A 13,387-nucleotide genomic window follows, 5' to 3' on the forward strand; every position below is an offset into this window, starting at 1 on the left:
TGGCGGCAGACAGCCCCGTCTGTTTGGAGGGGGCTGCACCGAGGGCGGTTGGGTCCCCCCACCCATGGGTGCTGCTCCCTGCTCCCCTTCCCTCCCGCCCCGGGGGCCACGGCAGCCGGGCATGGGGGGACAGGGTGAAAGTGGGGGGAGAGCGAGCCCCAGGGCCGCGGCAGGGCAAAGGCAGGCCGTGCCTCCGCCCGCCCGCGGCTGCACAAGCAGCATCACGTTTGTTTTATTTTAAAAAAAAAAGTCTTCACCGCCATTGAGAATTTTTTTTTGTTGCTTTTATAACTATGTATTTTGTCATTTTTTACGGTTTTAGTTGTGTTTGGTTTTTTTTTTTTTTTTTTTTTTTTTTAATCCTTTTCAACAGTGACAAACTGAGGTAACGTCTGTGACACTACAGCCTCTCCTACGGGAAGAAGGTCCGAAACCCGACAGCCGAGGGAATTGGAAATAAAAACCCGACAACCTACCGACACAGCAACCTCGACGGGAACAGAAATCACACCCGGGCACCCCCCGCGGGACAGACACCCGGGGGGGTACAACCGAGCCCTCCCGGGGGCGGCCGGGATCCCTTATCTACATTATTGCACGAAAGATCGAGGACATCGAGGGACCTAAGGCAAAAAGGAGAAAAAACCGCGCCTAGCGTCTCTACATCGGGGCAATGCTACTTCTAAAACCGGCCCTCGGCCCTGGCACCGTGGGCGGGTGGCGGGCAGGGGTGGGTGCCGTGGGGACGGGGGGCAGCGGCGGTGGCGGGGGGTCCGGCCGGGCGCCCGCCTGCTGTGTAAACTGCTGCTGCTGCTGCTGAATAGCGTTATAGCCCTTTGTGCGGGAATTGGGGGGCCAGAGGGGACGGGGGGGGGGGTCCCCACGGCACCCACCCGATGGGAGGGAAGCCCGAACCGTGCCAGGGCTTGGGTGCTGCCGCCTCGGGGTGTCCCCCAGCCTCCCCGTCCCAGCAGCGGGGTGAGCACCCGCCGCCCTGGGTGCCCCAAACCAGGAGGGGGTCGTGACCCCCACCCCATGACCTTGTCACCAAGGGGCCACCAGCGGCCGCTGCCACCACCCCCCGCCTCGCTGCAGCCAGCCCCGGGGAGATTTACCCCGCTGCCTCCTCCCCGCCAGCCCCAGGGGAGGGGAACCGGGGTTTGGGGAAGGGGTGACAGCAAGGAGGGTGACGGGGACAGCGCAGGGAGCCACGGGGACCTTCAGGAGGCCACGTGAAGCCCCCTCCCCTGCTCCCGCCCCGGGGATGTGCCACCACCACCTTTTCCAGTCCCTGGATACAAAAAGTCTGCAGAGGGGACAAGGGGACACCACCACGGCGGAGCCAACCCGTCCCCGAGCTTCCGACCCGCCGGACAGCTGGCGCCGCGGCTGCCGGCCGAAGCCCGGAGCACGGCTCCCGGCTGGCAGGGGACCTGTCCCCGCACCGGGGCTCTGGGGCCAGCCCGGCGGGGCAGGGCAGGGGGACAGGGGCTGCCAGCGGCTGCGGCCGGGACGCAGGACGACACACAGACAGGGACGCTTGCTACATCGATGGCTGCCAGCACCTCCCGCGGCAGGGAGGCGGCCGGGGCCGCCGGGGGTCCTGGGCTGCCGGCAACCCCCCGGCTCCCCATCGCCGGCCCGGCGCCCACCTCCCCATCCCCTCCCGGTCCCCACCAGCGCGGCAGGGACCGGCGGAAGGGGGAAAACCACCACCCACCCAAACCTCCCCGAAGGCCTCCTCCACGGTGCGGGGTCACGGGCCTTCCCTCGCCCCAGCCGGCGGCCGAGCGCGGGGCGGGGAAGAGCCGGTGGGCGCCGGCTGCCTGGGACCCTCCCACCCCTGGGCAGCGGCCCCCGCCACGCAGGCCCCCCCGGCTCTTCCTCCCCGTGTTGGGAGACCCCTCTTCATGCCACCACGGCGGGAGCCTTGGAGGGGGCAGCGCGGCCACGGCAGGGGCCAGGGACACCGACGTCCGCCCCGGCAGCGAGTGGTGCCCTCGGCCGGGCTCCCGCCGCCGCCCTCACCCGGGCGGGGCGGGGGGATCAGCATCCTCGGCGCTACGGAGCGCAACCAGTTTTGTCCTTTTCCTCTTCGCTTTTGTTTCTTTTCTTTTTTTGCTTTGGGAGACCCGGGGCCTGGTCCCGGCTCGCGCCACCACCGCGAGCAACCCCCCCACCCCTGTCCCCGGGGCGGGGGGACAGGACAGGCGGCCGCCACGTGCCGCCCCGGCGCCGTCAGACGCAGATCTCTATTGCTGTGGCCAGGACCATCTGGCCTTTGCCTTTGTCCTGCCGTCCGTCTGTCCTGCTCGCCGTCCCCGGGGGGGCCGCGCTCGGCTCGGGGCCGCGGGGTCCGCTCCCTTCGGTCAGGACGGTCCTCTTGAGCGGGGCGGGGGTGCAGGAGCCGGCCGCCTCGTGGCGATGGGGACCGGCCGGGAGCTTGTCCCCAGCGTGCTTGCGGGAGCGGTAGGAGGGTCGGCGCCGCACCTCGGCCATCAAGTCGCACTTGATGAAGTAGAAGACCTCCTTGACGGGACAGCGCTTCTCGGGGTCGAGGGCCAGCAGGCGCTGGAACATGCGCAGGGCGCTGTCCGTGAAGCGCCGCCACTGCGAGGGCAGCCCCCCCAGCCGCCCCTTCTGCCACCGCACAAACTCCTCGAAGAAGGCGTCGGAAGCCGCCGCCGCCTCCCAGGGGAAGTTACCGGTGAGGACGCAGAAGATGAGCACCCCGAAAGCCCAGACGTCGATGCTGGTGTCCACGGCGAAGCCCTCCGCCCGGCCGGCTTGGCAGACCTCGGGCGCCGTGTAGGGGATGGTGCCGCTGATGCGCTTGACCCGGCAGCCCACCTTGCGGGTCATGCCGAAGTCGGCCAGTTTGACGCGGCGGCAGTCGCGGTCGAAGAGCAGGACGTTCTCCGGTTTGATGTCCCGGTGCACCAGGCTCTTGCTGTGCATGTAGTCGAGGGCCAGGCCCAGCTGCTGCACGCAGCGCTTCACCAGCTCCTCGGGGAGCCCCACCTGCGGGCACGGGGACACGGCGTCAGCCACCTGCCACCGAACCCCGTGGTGATCCCACCCAGCTCGGGGACCACCGTATCTGCATGTCGTTACACATCCGACGCGGTCGCAGCTGCTTTTATCTGGGGTGCTCTCTGCGGCAGGTAGACGGGTGGTGGGTCCCGGGCCACCCTAGGGATAGGTGATGGGTCTCAGGACCTCCAGGGGATGCGTGATGGGTGCAAGGCCACCCCAGGGACGGGTGATGGGTCCCAGGCCTCCCAGGGGATGGGCGATGGGTCTCAGGCCGCCCAAGGGATGGGTGATGGGTCCCAGACCACTCTAGGAACACGTGATGGGTCCCAGGCCACCCCAGGGATGGGTGATGGGTCCCCGGCCACCCCAGGGATGGGTGATGGGTGATGGGTCCCCGGCCACCCCAGGGATGGGTGATGGGTCTCAGGCCACCCTAGGGATGCGTGATGAGTCGCAGACCACTCTAGGGACACGTCCCTAGAGTGGTCCCTGGTCCCTGGAGGACCACATCCCTGGTCCTCCCAGGCCACCCCACGGATGGGTGATGGGTCTCAGGGCACCCAGGGGATGGGTGATGGGTCCCAGACTTGCTTGTAGGTGCTTGTGGTCGGAGTCGACCCATACAGGGATGCCCGGTCTCCGTGCATGGAGCCCCCTCCCACACCGAAGCACAGCGGCAGCTTTGCTCAGCACCCTGGGGATGCCGAGCCCCCACGGCCCCACAAGGCTCCCACGGGAGGGGCAGGGGCTCCCACCTGTGGCGGGATGATGTCGAAGAGGTCCCCGCCGGGGGCGTACTCCTGAGCGAAGACATAGCAGTCCTCGGTCTCGAAGACCACGTCGAAGACCTTGATGATGAAGGGGCTGGAGGAGAGCGTGTTGGTGATGCTGAACTCCCGCAGGAAGTTCTTCAGCTTCGTCTTGCTCTTGTTGACGAACTTCAGGGCCATCTTGGTGCCTGCGGTGGGCAGGGGACGGGGGTGAGCCCGGAGCGCGGTTGGGACGCGCCGGGCACCCTGCTCCCAGCGCGGCCGCGTCCCCCGCGCTCCCCCCGCTCCCCTCACCTGTGCTTTTGTGGGACACCAGGTCCACCTTGCCGTAGGTGCCCTTGCCGAGCTCGCGGATGAGGTCGTAGTGCTTGCTGATGTCGGTGCCCGAGAGGGTGCGGATGGCCAGGGACTGCATGTCCTCGGTGATGAGGGGCACCCCGCAGCAGGCCAGCTTGCGCGACGGCTCTTGCTCAATCGAACCCGCGCTCATGGCTGCGCTGCAAGGCAGAGGCACGTCACCGCTTTTGGTGGGTGCTGCAAAGCCACCGCGCCCCGTCCCATCCCAGCCCGTCCCATCCCATCCCCAGGGCCGGGAGCCACGGCGCCTTGTAAAGGGGCACGCGGCTGCTCGGAGCAGGGCTGAGCAGCACCCGCTGGGGGCCACCCCTCTGTCCCCAGGGGCCACCAACCCAATGACTCTGGAGAAGATGCTCCAGCCTCCGCAGGGGCTGCAGCCGTGCGGGGCAGGGCTGGGAGGTGCGGTGGCCCCCACGCCTCCAACTCGGGGGGGTGTCTGGGGACAAAGTGAGGGCTCGGGGCATGGCCGAGGACACACGCACGCTTCCTCAGCCCTTGTGCGTGCACAGCCACCGCGCAGGGCGGGAGCTGAGACTCTTTGGGGCTCCCTGCTGCTGCCACGGTCCCCAGTGGAGACCACGGGAGCCGGCCCTGTCCCCTCCACCCTCCCATCTTTGCAGAGCACCGGAGCCCCCTCCACAGCTGAGCCCGCCTGCGAGCTGGCGATGCTCTGGAGCGGGGCCGGGGCCATGCCAAGGCACCGAGCGGGACGCAACAAATCGCTCCACCATAACCCTCCGACCGCCCGTCGGCACCAACTCTCGGCTTTCCCCTACCAGGGCGCGGGACGCCCCGGTGCAGAGCCCGGCCCGCGGTGCACTGACGGCGGCGCCGACGTTCCTCCCTCCCAACAAACCAGCGGCAGTTTTTCCTCGCCCCTGCCGTCCCCGCAACGAGCGCCGAGCTTGGGCTCACCCGCCCCGCCGCCGTGGCAGCGAAACCACCCCGGGATCTCCTCTGATGTCTTCGGGGTGCTGCATCGCCCTCCATCATCCCCCAAGAGCACGAACCCGGCGCCCCGCCGAGCCGCCCCACGCTGCAAGCGCGCACGAGAGCGCAGCACAATCGCCCTGCGCAGAGCGAGCCCCGAGCGGGGACACGGGCCCCGGGCCCAGCCGGTGGGTACCTCGGCAGATAAATCCGGCTGCTTTTGATTTTGTAGCAGATTGACAAAAATCATGGGACAGCAGCCGAGCGGGCGCTGGTTTATATTTAGATTTTTAATGCAGTGCCTCACCGGAGGGGAAAAAAACTCCCGCTCAAAATGAATCCCACTTGCCTCTGGGACCGACGGCGCCCGGGGGTCTGATCAGCACCGGGACGGAGCCGGGAGTGCGGGCGGCCGGGAACGCGGCGCAGGTGCTTGGCGGCTGCAGCCGTGGGCTCTCCGCCTGCGAAACACCCGTACGGGCGTTTCATGGGCGGCGAGCCCACGGCTGCAAAAGACGGAGGCCGAGGGCGGCGTTGCCGGAGGGTGCGCGCAAGCCGCCCCGCCGCAGGAGGGAGCCCGGGCGATGCTCGCGGGCTGAGCCCCGTGCCATGGCCACGCAGGGGCCGTGACAGCCACCCCAAATGGTGCCGGACGCCCCACGAGCACCCACGAAGCACCCGCGGCACCCCGGGGTCAGGATCCTGCCCAGTGCGGGAGCATCCTCCCAGCCCTTTCCCAACAAGGCTGAGCCTGGTCTCCAACCTCTCCCTCCTTTCTTTCCACCACCGTGCTGCCTCTCAACCCAAAGCAGAGCTCAGCTTCTTAATTTATTATTTTTTTTTTTTTCCTGGGAAGTTGGGCAAAAAATAGAAAAGGAACTTCAACATCATGATGTTCCAAAAATGTAACGGCTTGACTCATAAGATCTCCAAAGCAGCTCATCTCCATAGTGTTTTATTGGCCTCCTGGAAGAGGAGCACCATTTCAGCGTCTGGGTGCTGGAGGTGGAGGTGGATCAGCGCAGCAGCTCGATGGATACATGACTAAAAACAGCTCCCAGCATCCTGCAAGAAGAATTCTGTCTACACTTGAATTTACAATCATGCTCGTCAATGTCGCTTAATTAACCGGTGTTGAAATGCAATTATTCAAGTCGGCAAAGTTGGGGTTTGAGAAAATAAAAAAAAACCCTGCTGGTGGGATGGGAGAGAGGAGGTGAAGGGCTGCCGGCTGCTGTAAAGGGCTCTCCAAGTCAAGGGCTATTTGCTTTTTCCCTTGGCTAAACCTGTTGGGTTTTCCAGGCAGCTCCTTTCCGACCGGCAACCGAGAAACGCCCATCAGACACGGGCGTCCCACCACACAAGGTCCCCTGCCTGCTCCCTGCCTGCCGCCTGCCTGCCGGGCTTTCACAGCCGCCCCAGGGCTGTGCCTGCTGCCTCTGCCGTGCTTTACGGAGCAGGCAAACCTGCTGCGGCGCAGGTCGGCAGGGCAGGTGCGGGGACGCGCTGCCGGGGACGCGGGCGCCGCCGGGATCCTGCCCCGGTGCCTCCACTCCTGCCGGCTTGGCGCGACGCACCCCACTCCGTCAAGGTTAACGGGAGCACAGAGCCTATGCTGATCCCAGGGAAAACCAAACAGCGGCGGTGGCCAAAATACCAACAGGCTGAGGCCAAAAAAAGCGTAAACGCAGAAGTTTTCATTAAAAATTGAAATGCTTTTGAAAACACGTTGGTTTTGATGTAAGCAGCAAAGCGGGGCAGCAGCGGGGAGAGGGATCGAGGGCTCGTTTCCAGCATGCTCACAGGGGCCGGGGGGACAGTGGGACATGGGGGGGACGGTGCCAACGCAGCGAGAGATGCCGCCAGCCTGGCACGGGGTCGAGGTCCCACCTCGCTGGCTGCTTTCTGTGCCCATGCCAGTCACGCCGACGCAACCGCCCGTGCAGCCGCCTGCCAGATCAGGTCAAACCAGAGCAGAAATGGGGCCTTTTCCGGGCACACCAGCTCCTCTCCTGGCACAGCAGCTCCTCTCCCGCCTCCATGGCGTGGCCCTGAAGCACCGGAGGAGAGGAGCCAGCGCCACGCCCGAGGGAAGCCAAAGCCGCCCTCCCAGCACACAGTCCCCCCGCTCAGTTGTTTCGGGTGTTCTTGAAGGAGGAGCTTTTAAAAGCGGGGAGGGACAACGCGCGCCCTGGCTGAGTCCCGGCGAAGGCCCCCGTGGCACAAGACCCCGGGCAACGGCAAAGGGGCAGCAAAGATGCTGCCAAGCGGCACCGGGACCCCGCCGCTCACCGCAGGCGGTTCATGCCGTCATCTCCGCATCCTGAACCGTTTCTCCTACTATTCAGACTAAAATTGTTCTCTGTTTAAGCTTCAGAACCATTTATCTCATTGAGTGAGGAGGATAATCCACCCACCTCTTCCTCGCTCCCTGGCAGGTATTTATAGGCAGCCACTCGTCTCCCGTCGGCAACCGCCGCTCCTCTCCCCAAACCCCCCCGGCTCCGTCCCCAGCACCGCGGAGCAGCTCCCGGGAGCGCGGCATCCGTATCCGCAGCCCAGCATCCCACTGGGCACCGGGGCTGGCACCGCCAACCCGCTCCCGCCCCGACGCCGCTCCCTGCAAGGGGATGCTTTCCCCTGCGCCGCATCCCGCACGCCCAGCCCTGGGCGCATCGGCTCTGCCAATAAGTAATTGCAAACTCATTAAGAGCTCGTTGAGAGGAGCAAAGGCCGCCCGGGAGAGCTGCCCCAGGCACCCGGCAGAGGAGGCTGCTGGGGCAGCGGCTGCTTGGAAATTAAGAGGGGAAGAGGGGAAAAAAAGCCCTCCAGCCACATCAGAGACCGACAGGTCAGGAAAACAACCCAGTTACTCAGTGGGGTCAAAGGAAAAGGGTTTCAGGCTGAGCCCAACACAGGGGTCTCTACGGCGAGGTGGCATGCTGGAAGCCCGGCGAGGGGCCGGGACCGGCACCGTGGGCTGCTCTGGGGCAAGGAATTGGGAAGACGAAGGGAAAAACCGCGCGGGGCAGGGTTAGGGTCTCTACAAGATACAGATTTCTCTTCAGAGAGGGGAGAAATGAGAAACACCCGGCAGCGGGGCGGGCGCAGGCACACGCTGCTCAGCCCCTGCGGGTGCCCTGGCCGCACCACGTGTATTTTGCAGAGCTTTGATTTCTCCCCATCCCCAAACCCTCCCGCCGCTGCGACGCTCGCTACAACAGCAGCGTGCTCATTAATTACGGTGTAATTGGCGTTAGTTATTAGCAGGTAACACTGACTCCCCCCAGCCGGGCAGGCAGGAGGCCAGGGCACCCGTCGGGAGGGAGCTCACTCCCTCCGCACCCCAGCCAGCTCCCAAACGTCCCCGGTTTTCTCCAAATCACCCGCTGAGCCGGCAAAGTCATTTCCAAGCCAGCGCTTGGCCCTGCCGGGGCCGTCCCCGCTCCCGGTCCCCCACCTCCCGCACCGGCCCGGTGCTGCCCGCGCAGCGGACAGGTGCCGCTGGGGCGAGGGGGGCAGGCGGTGCCTCGGCCGTGCCCTGCGCCGAGCCGCTGCCTCCCAGCGCCCCGCTCCATTTCCAGCCTCCGCCGCCTCGGTTCCTGCCTGACCCCGTTCTGGGGACATCCTCTCATCTCCTCCGTGCCACTGGGACCAGCGCACCGGCGCGAGGCGTTATTAGCTGCGCTTCGCCGGGGCAGTGGCGCGCCGGCGCCCAGGGAGGGCTCGCAAAGGCACCTTCACCTAACGAGGCCGACGTCTCCATGGGCACGGGGGGGAACAGGCATCTCGCAGGGGCTCAAAGCCATGGGTACCCACCGCATCCGGACATCCTCCGGCCGGGCAAGGGGGCTGCCTGCAGGAAGCGCTGCCCTCCATGCAGGCCAGCCACTGCCTCCCACCCCACCCAAGAGCAGTGAAACGCAGGCGGAGAGAGGGTCCCTTCGCCCACGCACTGCCCTAGGGCCGTCCAAAGCCGCTCAAGACAAGCCGAGCGTGTCCGGGAGGCGGCTGGTCGCGCACGGCACAGGGAAACCGGCCAGCGGCTGCAGGCGGGCAGCATTTCGGGAACAGCCCCTCTGCCAGCACCCCGCGACCCAGGAGGAACGGCCGTCCCCCACAGAGGCGATGGATGGGGCACGTCTCCAAGTCCCGTCGCCTCTTGCCGGCTCCGTGCCGGTGGGAAGGCACTGGGAAATGCTCGAGTGCCGCTCGCACCACAAGCCTGAACCAACACCAAACCTCCGCCGAAGCGCCCGCAGCAACGGTGACTTCCCAGTGCTCCCAGTTTGGGACACTTCTCCGCACGATGGCACTGAATTCCTAGTTATCCGGAGTTTCTCATACCGGCTCCTTGCCCGGACCAGAGCAGACTGCCCGGCACCAGGATCGGCTTCGGCAAAGCCAACAAACACCCAGAAGCGCGTGGGCTCCCAGCAGGCGGGAGCCGCTCTTCCAGCGGGGACATCTCAGCTGCAGGGCAGGGTCAGGCCCTGTCACACCCATCAGTGGCGTCCCCCGTAGCAGGAACCATCTCCCATCGCAGCCGTGAGCCCCTGACAAGCCTCTTCAGCCTTTGGTCCCAAGATTTGGGTTTCACGGACAGCCTCCGCAAGAAAAATTTGGGAAGCGCAGATAAAGCGGCGCCCGGGCTCCCTTCTCCAACAGCCCTCGCTGGGAGGGCCACCACTCTCCCCTCCCGCCGCCATCCTCCGAGCCCTCCGCACTGCTCTCCCGGAGCTGCCGGCGGGATTGTCCCTGCCCTCGTCTGCACCGCGCCGTCTCCGTCCATCGGCCCCCAACGGCAGGACCTTGGCCGCCTTTCAGCGCTTCGGCCTCCCGGGATTTTTCCTGACGAGCGGGATGGCTTCGTTAGGACCTCAGCTACTCCAGCCTCCAGCTCCTCCCGCCTTCGCCGCGCCTCGCTGCCGGCACCGGGGATTTATGATTACTTCATTGTTTGATTGGTTTCATCAGCCTGTCATCATCTCCCTCCCAAAACTCTTCCACCAGCGCCGGCAGCACCGCACGGTTGGGATCTGCAAAGACAAACGCCCCGAGCGGGGCAGGCCAGCCGGCCCCTCGGCCCCCCTCGCTCCCGGGGGCGGCGGGGCGCGTCCCCCCGCTGCGGAAACCAGCCCCGGCTCCCCTCCAAGGGGCTCCACGGCCTCCACGCGCGGCGGGGCTGCCGCGACCCCGCAGGCCGGGCATCGCCCCGCCGGCCCCCGCCCCGGCCGCCACCGCGGGGGACGCTCCCCGCTCCCCCCCCCACCCCCCCCCCCCCCCGCCTGGCCTTCGCTCCCTCGCCCCCCGGCCGCCTCCTCCCTCGCCCCCCGGCCGGGCTGCGGAAACACCCCGCGCACGGCCGCGCCGGGAGCCGGGCGGGGCAGGGGGCTGGGCGGGCGCACCCGGCCCCGGGCTTCGCCGCCCGGCAGCCGGCGGCCCCGCGCCCGATCCGGCGCAGGGGGTGCCCAGACCGAACCGCCCCGGCCCCCCGCGCCGCTCACCCGGCCCCGGGCTGCGGCAGGGCTCCGGGCTGGCGTCGCCCGACCGCGGCCACAGCGCGGCGGGGCCGGAGCCGGAGGAAAGTGGGTCAGCTCCCCCTTCCCGAGCCGCAGCCGGCGAGAGGCGGGCGCGGGCTGGAGGCCGGCTCCCGCGCCCGCACCGCGCCGGCGACCAGGGGAGGTGACGGGGGAGGCCAGGGGAGGTGACGGGGGAGGCGACAGGGGAGATGGCCTCAGCTGCCCCCGCGGCCACCGCCCGCCCCCCCCCGCTCCCCTGCCCCTGGCCGCTTTCCATCTCAGCGCATCCCTCCGGAGCCCCCCCCGCGCCCACCGGCACCCCCCTTCTGCCTCGGGAACCGGCCCCGCCGGCGGCCCCGGAACAAGTGCAGGCACAAGCCCCCCCCCCCCCGCCGCCGCCCCAGCCCCCGGCTCCGGCACAAACTCCTTTCAAGTGCGACTCACGCCGCTTCCGTGTCCGGCCCCGAGTTCGTCCCCGCAGCCGCAGGGCCGGGGGCCGGGCCGGGGCGCAGGTGGCAGCGGCCGCCGGCGGGACCCCGCGCTCCTGCCGGGGAGGCGGCCGAGCCCCCGGGGGCAGCGGCCGCAGCGCCCGGCGATCCCCCCCCTCCCCGGCTCTGCGGGGAGCGGCGGGAGGCGACCCCCCCGCCCCCATTCACCCCGGAGCCCCGGTTGTACCGCGATGGTTATTTTGGCTGGCGGGGACCCGCTGCCGCCGCCGCCGCGGTCCCACGCTCCCCCCCCGCGCCGTGCGGGCAGACAAAGGGCGGCCCCGCCACAAAGGCGCGGGCCGGTACCGGAGCGGGCGGCGCCCCCTCCCCTCCCCACCGCCGCCGCTTACCGGTGGGGCGAGCCGCCGCGCCCCGTCCTCGGCGGGAGAGGAGCCGCCGCCGCCGCCCGCCCCCCGCGCGGGGCCGCGCCGCGCCGCTCGCCGCCCGCACCGCCGGGCTCATGCCGCGGCCCCGCCGCCGCCGGAGGAGCGGAGGAGCGGAGGGAGCGCGGCGCCCCCCGCAGCCCCCGGCAGGGCCGCCCCGCCCCGCCCCGCCCCGCGCTCCGCCCGGCACCGGCGCCGCCCCGCAGCCCCCGGGGAGGGGGGGGGGGGCTCCGCCGCCGTTGCCTCGGGCGCTGGGGCGGGCGCGGGGCGCTCCCCATCCCGGCCGCTCGGACGGTGCCGCCGCTTCCCCCCCACCCCCGGCACCGGCACCCCTCCGGCCCGTGGGCCCAGGCCCACGCGGGGGTTGCGAGTGGGTTTGCCCCGGGTGGAGCCGGGGATGCTCGGTGCGGGGAGCAGCGGTCTGTCCCGGGGCAGGAGCCGGGAGCCACAGCAGAGCCCTCCTCCTCCTCCTCCTCCTCCTCCTCCTCGTCCCCGGCGGCCTTCGGAGCTCCAAGCACCACGGGCTTCAGCCCGGCGGAGCCCCCCCACGGGCGGGATGTGGTGCTGAGCAGAGGCTGGGAGAGGTACCTCCGCGGTTACCCACGCAGGGATGGGGCTCCTCACCCCTTCCCCACCCCACTCGTCTTTGCACACAGCAAAAAAGACTCCGACAGCCCCAGCTTGGGACGCCTGGGGTTCCCCGCCATCAGCACCATGGGTGGGCAACGTCCTCCCACAGGACCGCATCGCGCTGTCGGCAGGTTCCCCGTCTCCTGCTCTCCCAAGACTTTGTATTTCTCCTCCGTCAGCGCGGGCGATGCCCACCGAGGCGCGGGCAGCGCCCGACTCGCCCCTCCGAAGTGCCGCTCCTAAACACCTGCGGGACACGTGGCTTCCCGCCACGCGCTCAGGAATGGCGGGACCATTCGGACCCAGCCGGGGAAAGCCGGCCGAGGCAGACACGCCGCACGGGCTTCCTTTCAGCCTCGTTAAAGTTTGGCAACACGTTCAGCAAGCGATGCCAGAGGCGGGCACCTCCAGCCCAGGGGCCAGCGGCAGCTCTCCCGGAAGGAGGCGAGGGGCAGGCACCGCGCTCCTCCTCGGAGCATGCCTGGCCCCATCCAGTCTCTCCGGATTTCCTTCTGTGCTCGCCGGGGCTGAGCAGGGACGTTTTAACACAGGTCATGGTTTGCTTTGGGGCTTCCTTGGCTCTTAGCTGGGCGCCGGGTCCCTTCGCTCCCGCGATGCCGCTTTGAGGTGACCCACAGCCATGGGGCTGCCCCGCGCTCCGAGGGGTGACAGGGGGTTGTTCCCACGCACCGCGTGGGCTGTGCGAGCCGGCTGTGCCCGCTCCGCTGGGACCGGGGCCGTCCCGCTGCCACCCGAGCCCCCCGCTGCCAGGGCGGGCCGGGGAGCCATCACCACGGGCTCACTGGCGGCTCTAATCGGCTTCCAGTTTAGCACGCGGAGCAATTAGGCTTTTAATGAATGACTCTAAAGCGAGAGGCTGAATCACATTCGGACACTTCTCTTTAATTCGGTGCCAGGCGCTGCCGTGACATTGCCACCCTTCTCCCAGCCAGCAGCCGCGCGGGGCATGGCCGGCCTGGGCGCTGGGCAGCGGGAGAGGCCGCTGTGGCTGACGAGCGCTTGCCGGTCCCCTCGATCTCCGCTCACCAGTCCCTGCCAACGGCTCCTGGCACCCGTGACTTGGATGCTCCGAGTATGGACGATCCCCACTGGGATGGGGACATCCGCGTGGCACAAGAGGAGAAATGCCGTCCCCTGCGTCACCGGAGCCCAGTGATGGCTGGATGGGTGCTGGATGGGTGCTCAGACCAGCCGTTGTGGGGCCGGGAAAGGGGTGGCACAGGGCAGGGGAGCATCTTAGGGGCGAAGGC

The 13,387-nt window shown here is 68.3% G+C and overlaps 1 protein-coding gene across 5 annotated transcripts; it reads right to left on the reverse strand.

Moving 5' to 3' along the window:
* Positions 1–332: 332 nt before the first annotated feature.
* SBK1 (SH3 domain binding kinase 1) lies at positions 333–11,651 on the reverse strand. 5 transcript variants are annotated; one of them, XM_075514891.1, is made up of 5 exons: positions 11,454–11,651; positions 9,905–10,018; positions 4,101–4,303; positions 3,792–3,994; positions 333–3,021 (listed from the first exon to the last, which is right to left on the reverse strand). In XM_075514891.1, exons 3-5 carry the CDS (start codon positions 4,294–4,296, stop codon positions 2,239–2,241), a joined length of 1,182 nt encoding a protein of 393 aa, XP_075371006.1. In that variant the 5' UTR covers positions 4,297–4,303; positions 9,905–10,018; positions 11,454–11,651; the 3' UTR covers positions 333–2,238. The 5 variants fall into 5 exon arrangements, with proteins under 5 accessions (XP_075371006.1, XP_075371001.1, XP_075371003.1 ...); XM_075514886.1 differs by lacking the exon at positions 9,905–10,018 and having other exon boundaries at positions 4,101–4,298; XM_075514888.1 differs by lacking the exon at positions 9,905–10,018 and having other exon boundaries at positions 11,454–11,574.
* Between the last annotated feature and the right edge of the window lie 1,736 nt (positions 11,652–13,387).

Source organism: Mycteria americana, chromosome 12 (assembly GCF_035582795.1).
Source record: "Mycteria americana isolate JAX WOST 10 ecotype Jacksonville Zoo and Gardens chromosome 12, USCA_MyAme_1.0, whole genome shotgun sequence".
NCBI lineage: Eukaryota > Metazoa > Chordata > Aves > Ciconiiformes > Ciconiidae > Mycteria > Mycteria americana.

What these genes read in the sequence shown, in the direction of transcription:
- SBK1 (XM_075514886.1), bottom strand. Translation starts at nt 11,565, where the DNA reads ATGAGCCCGGCGGTGCGGGCGGCGAGCGGCGCGGCGCGGCCCCGCGCG. An exon ending in CGCGGCGGCTCGCCCCACCG is followed by an intron (nt 4,299 to 11,453) that starts GTAAGCGGCGGC and finishes CTTGCAGCGCAG; the next exon opens with CCATGAGCGCGGGTTCGATT. An exon ending in GGTGTCCCACAAAAGCACAG is followed by an intron (nt 3,995 to 4,100) that starts GTGAGGGGAGCG and finishes TGCCCACCGCAG; the next exon opens with GCACCAAGATGGCCCTGAAG.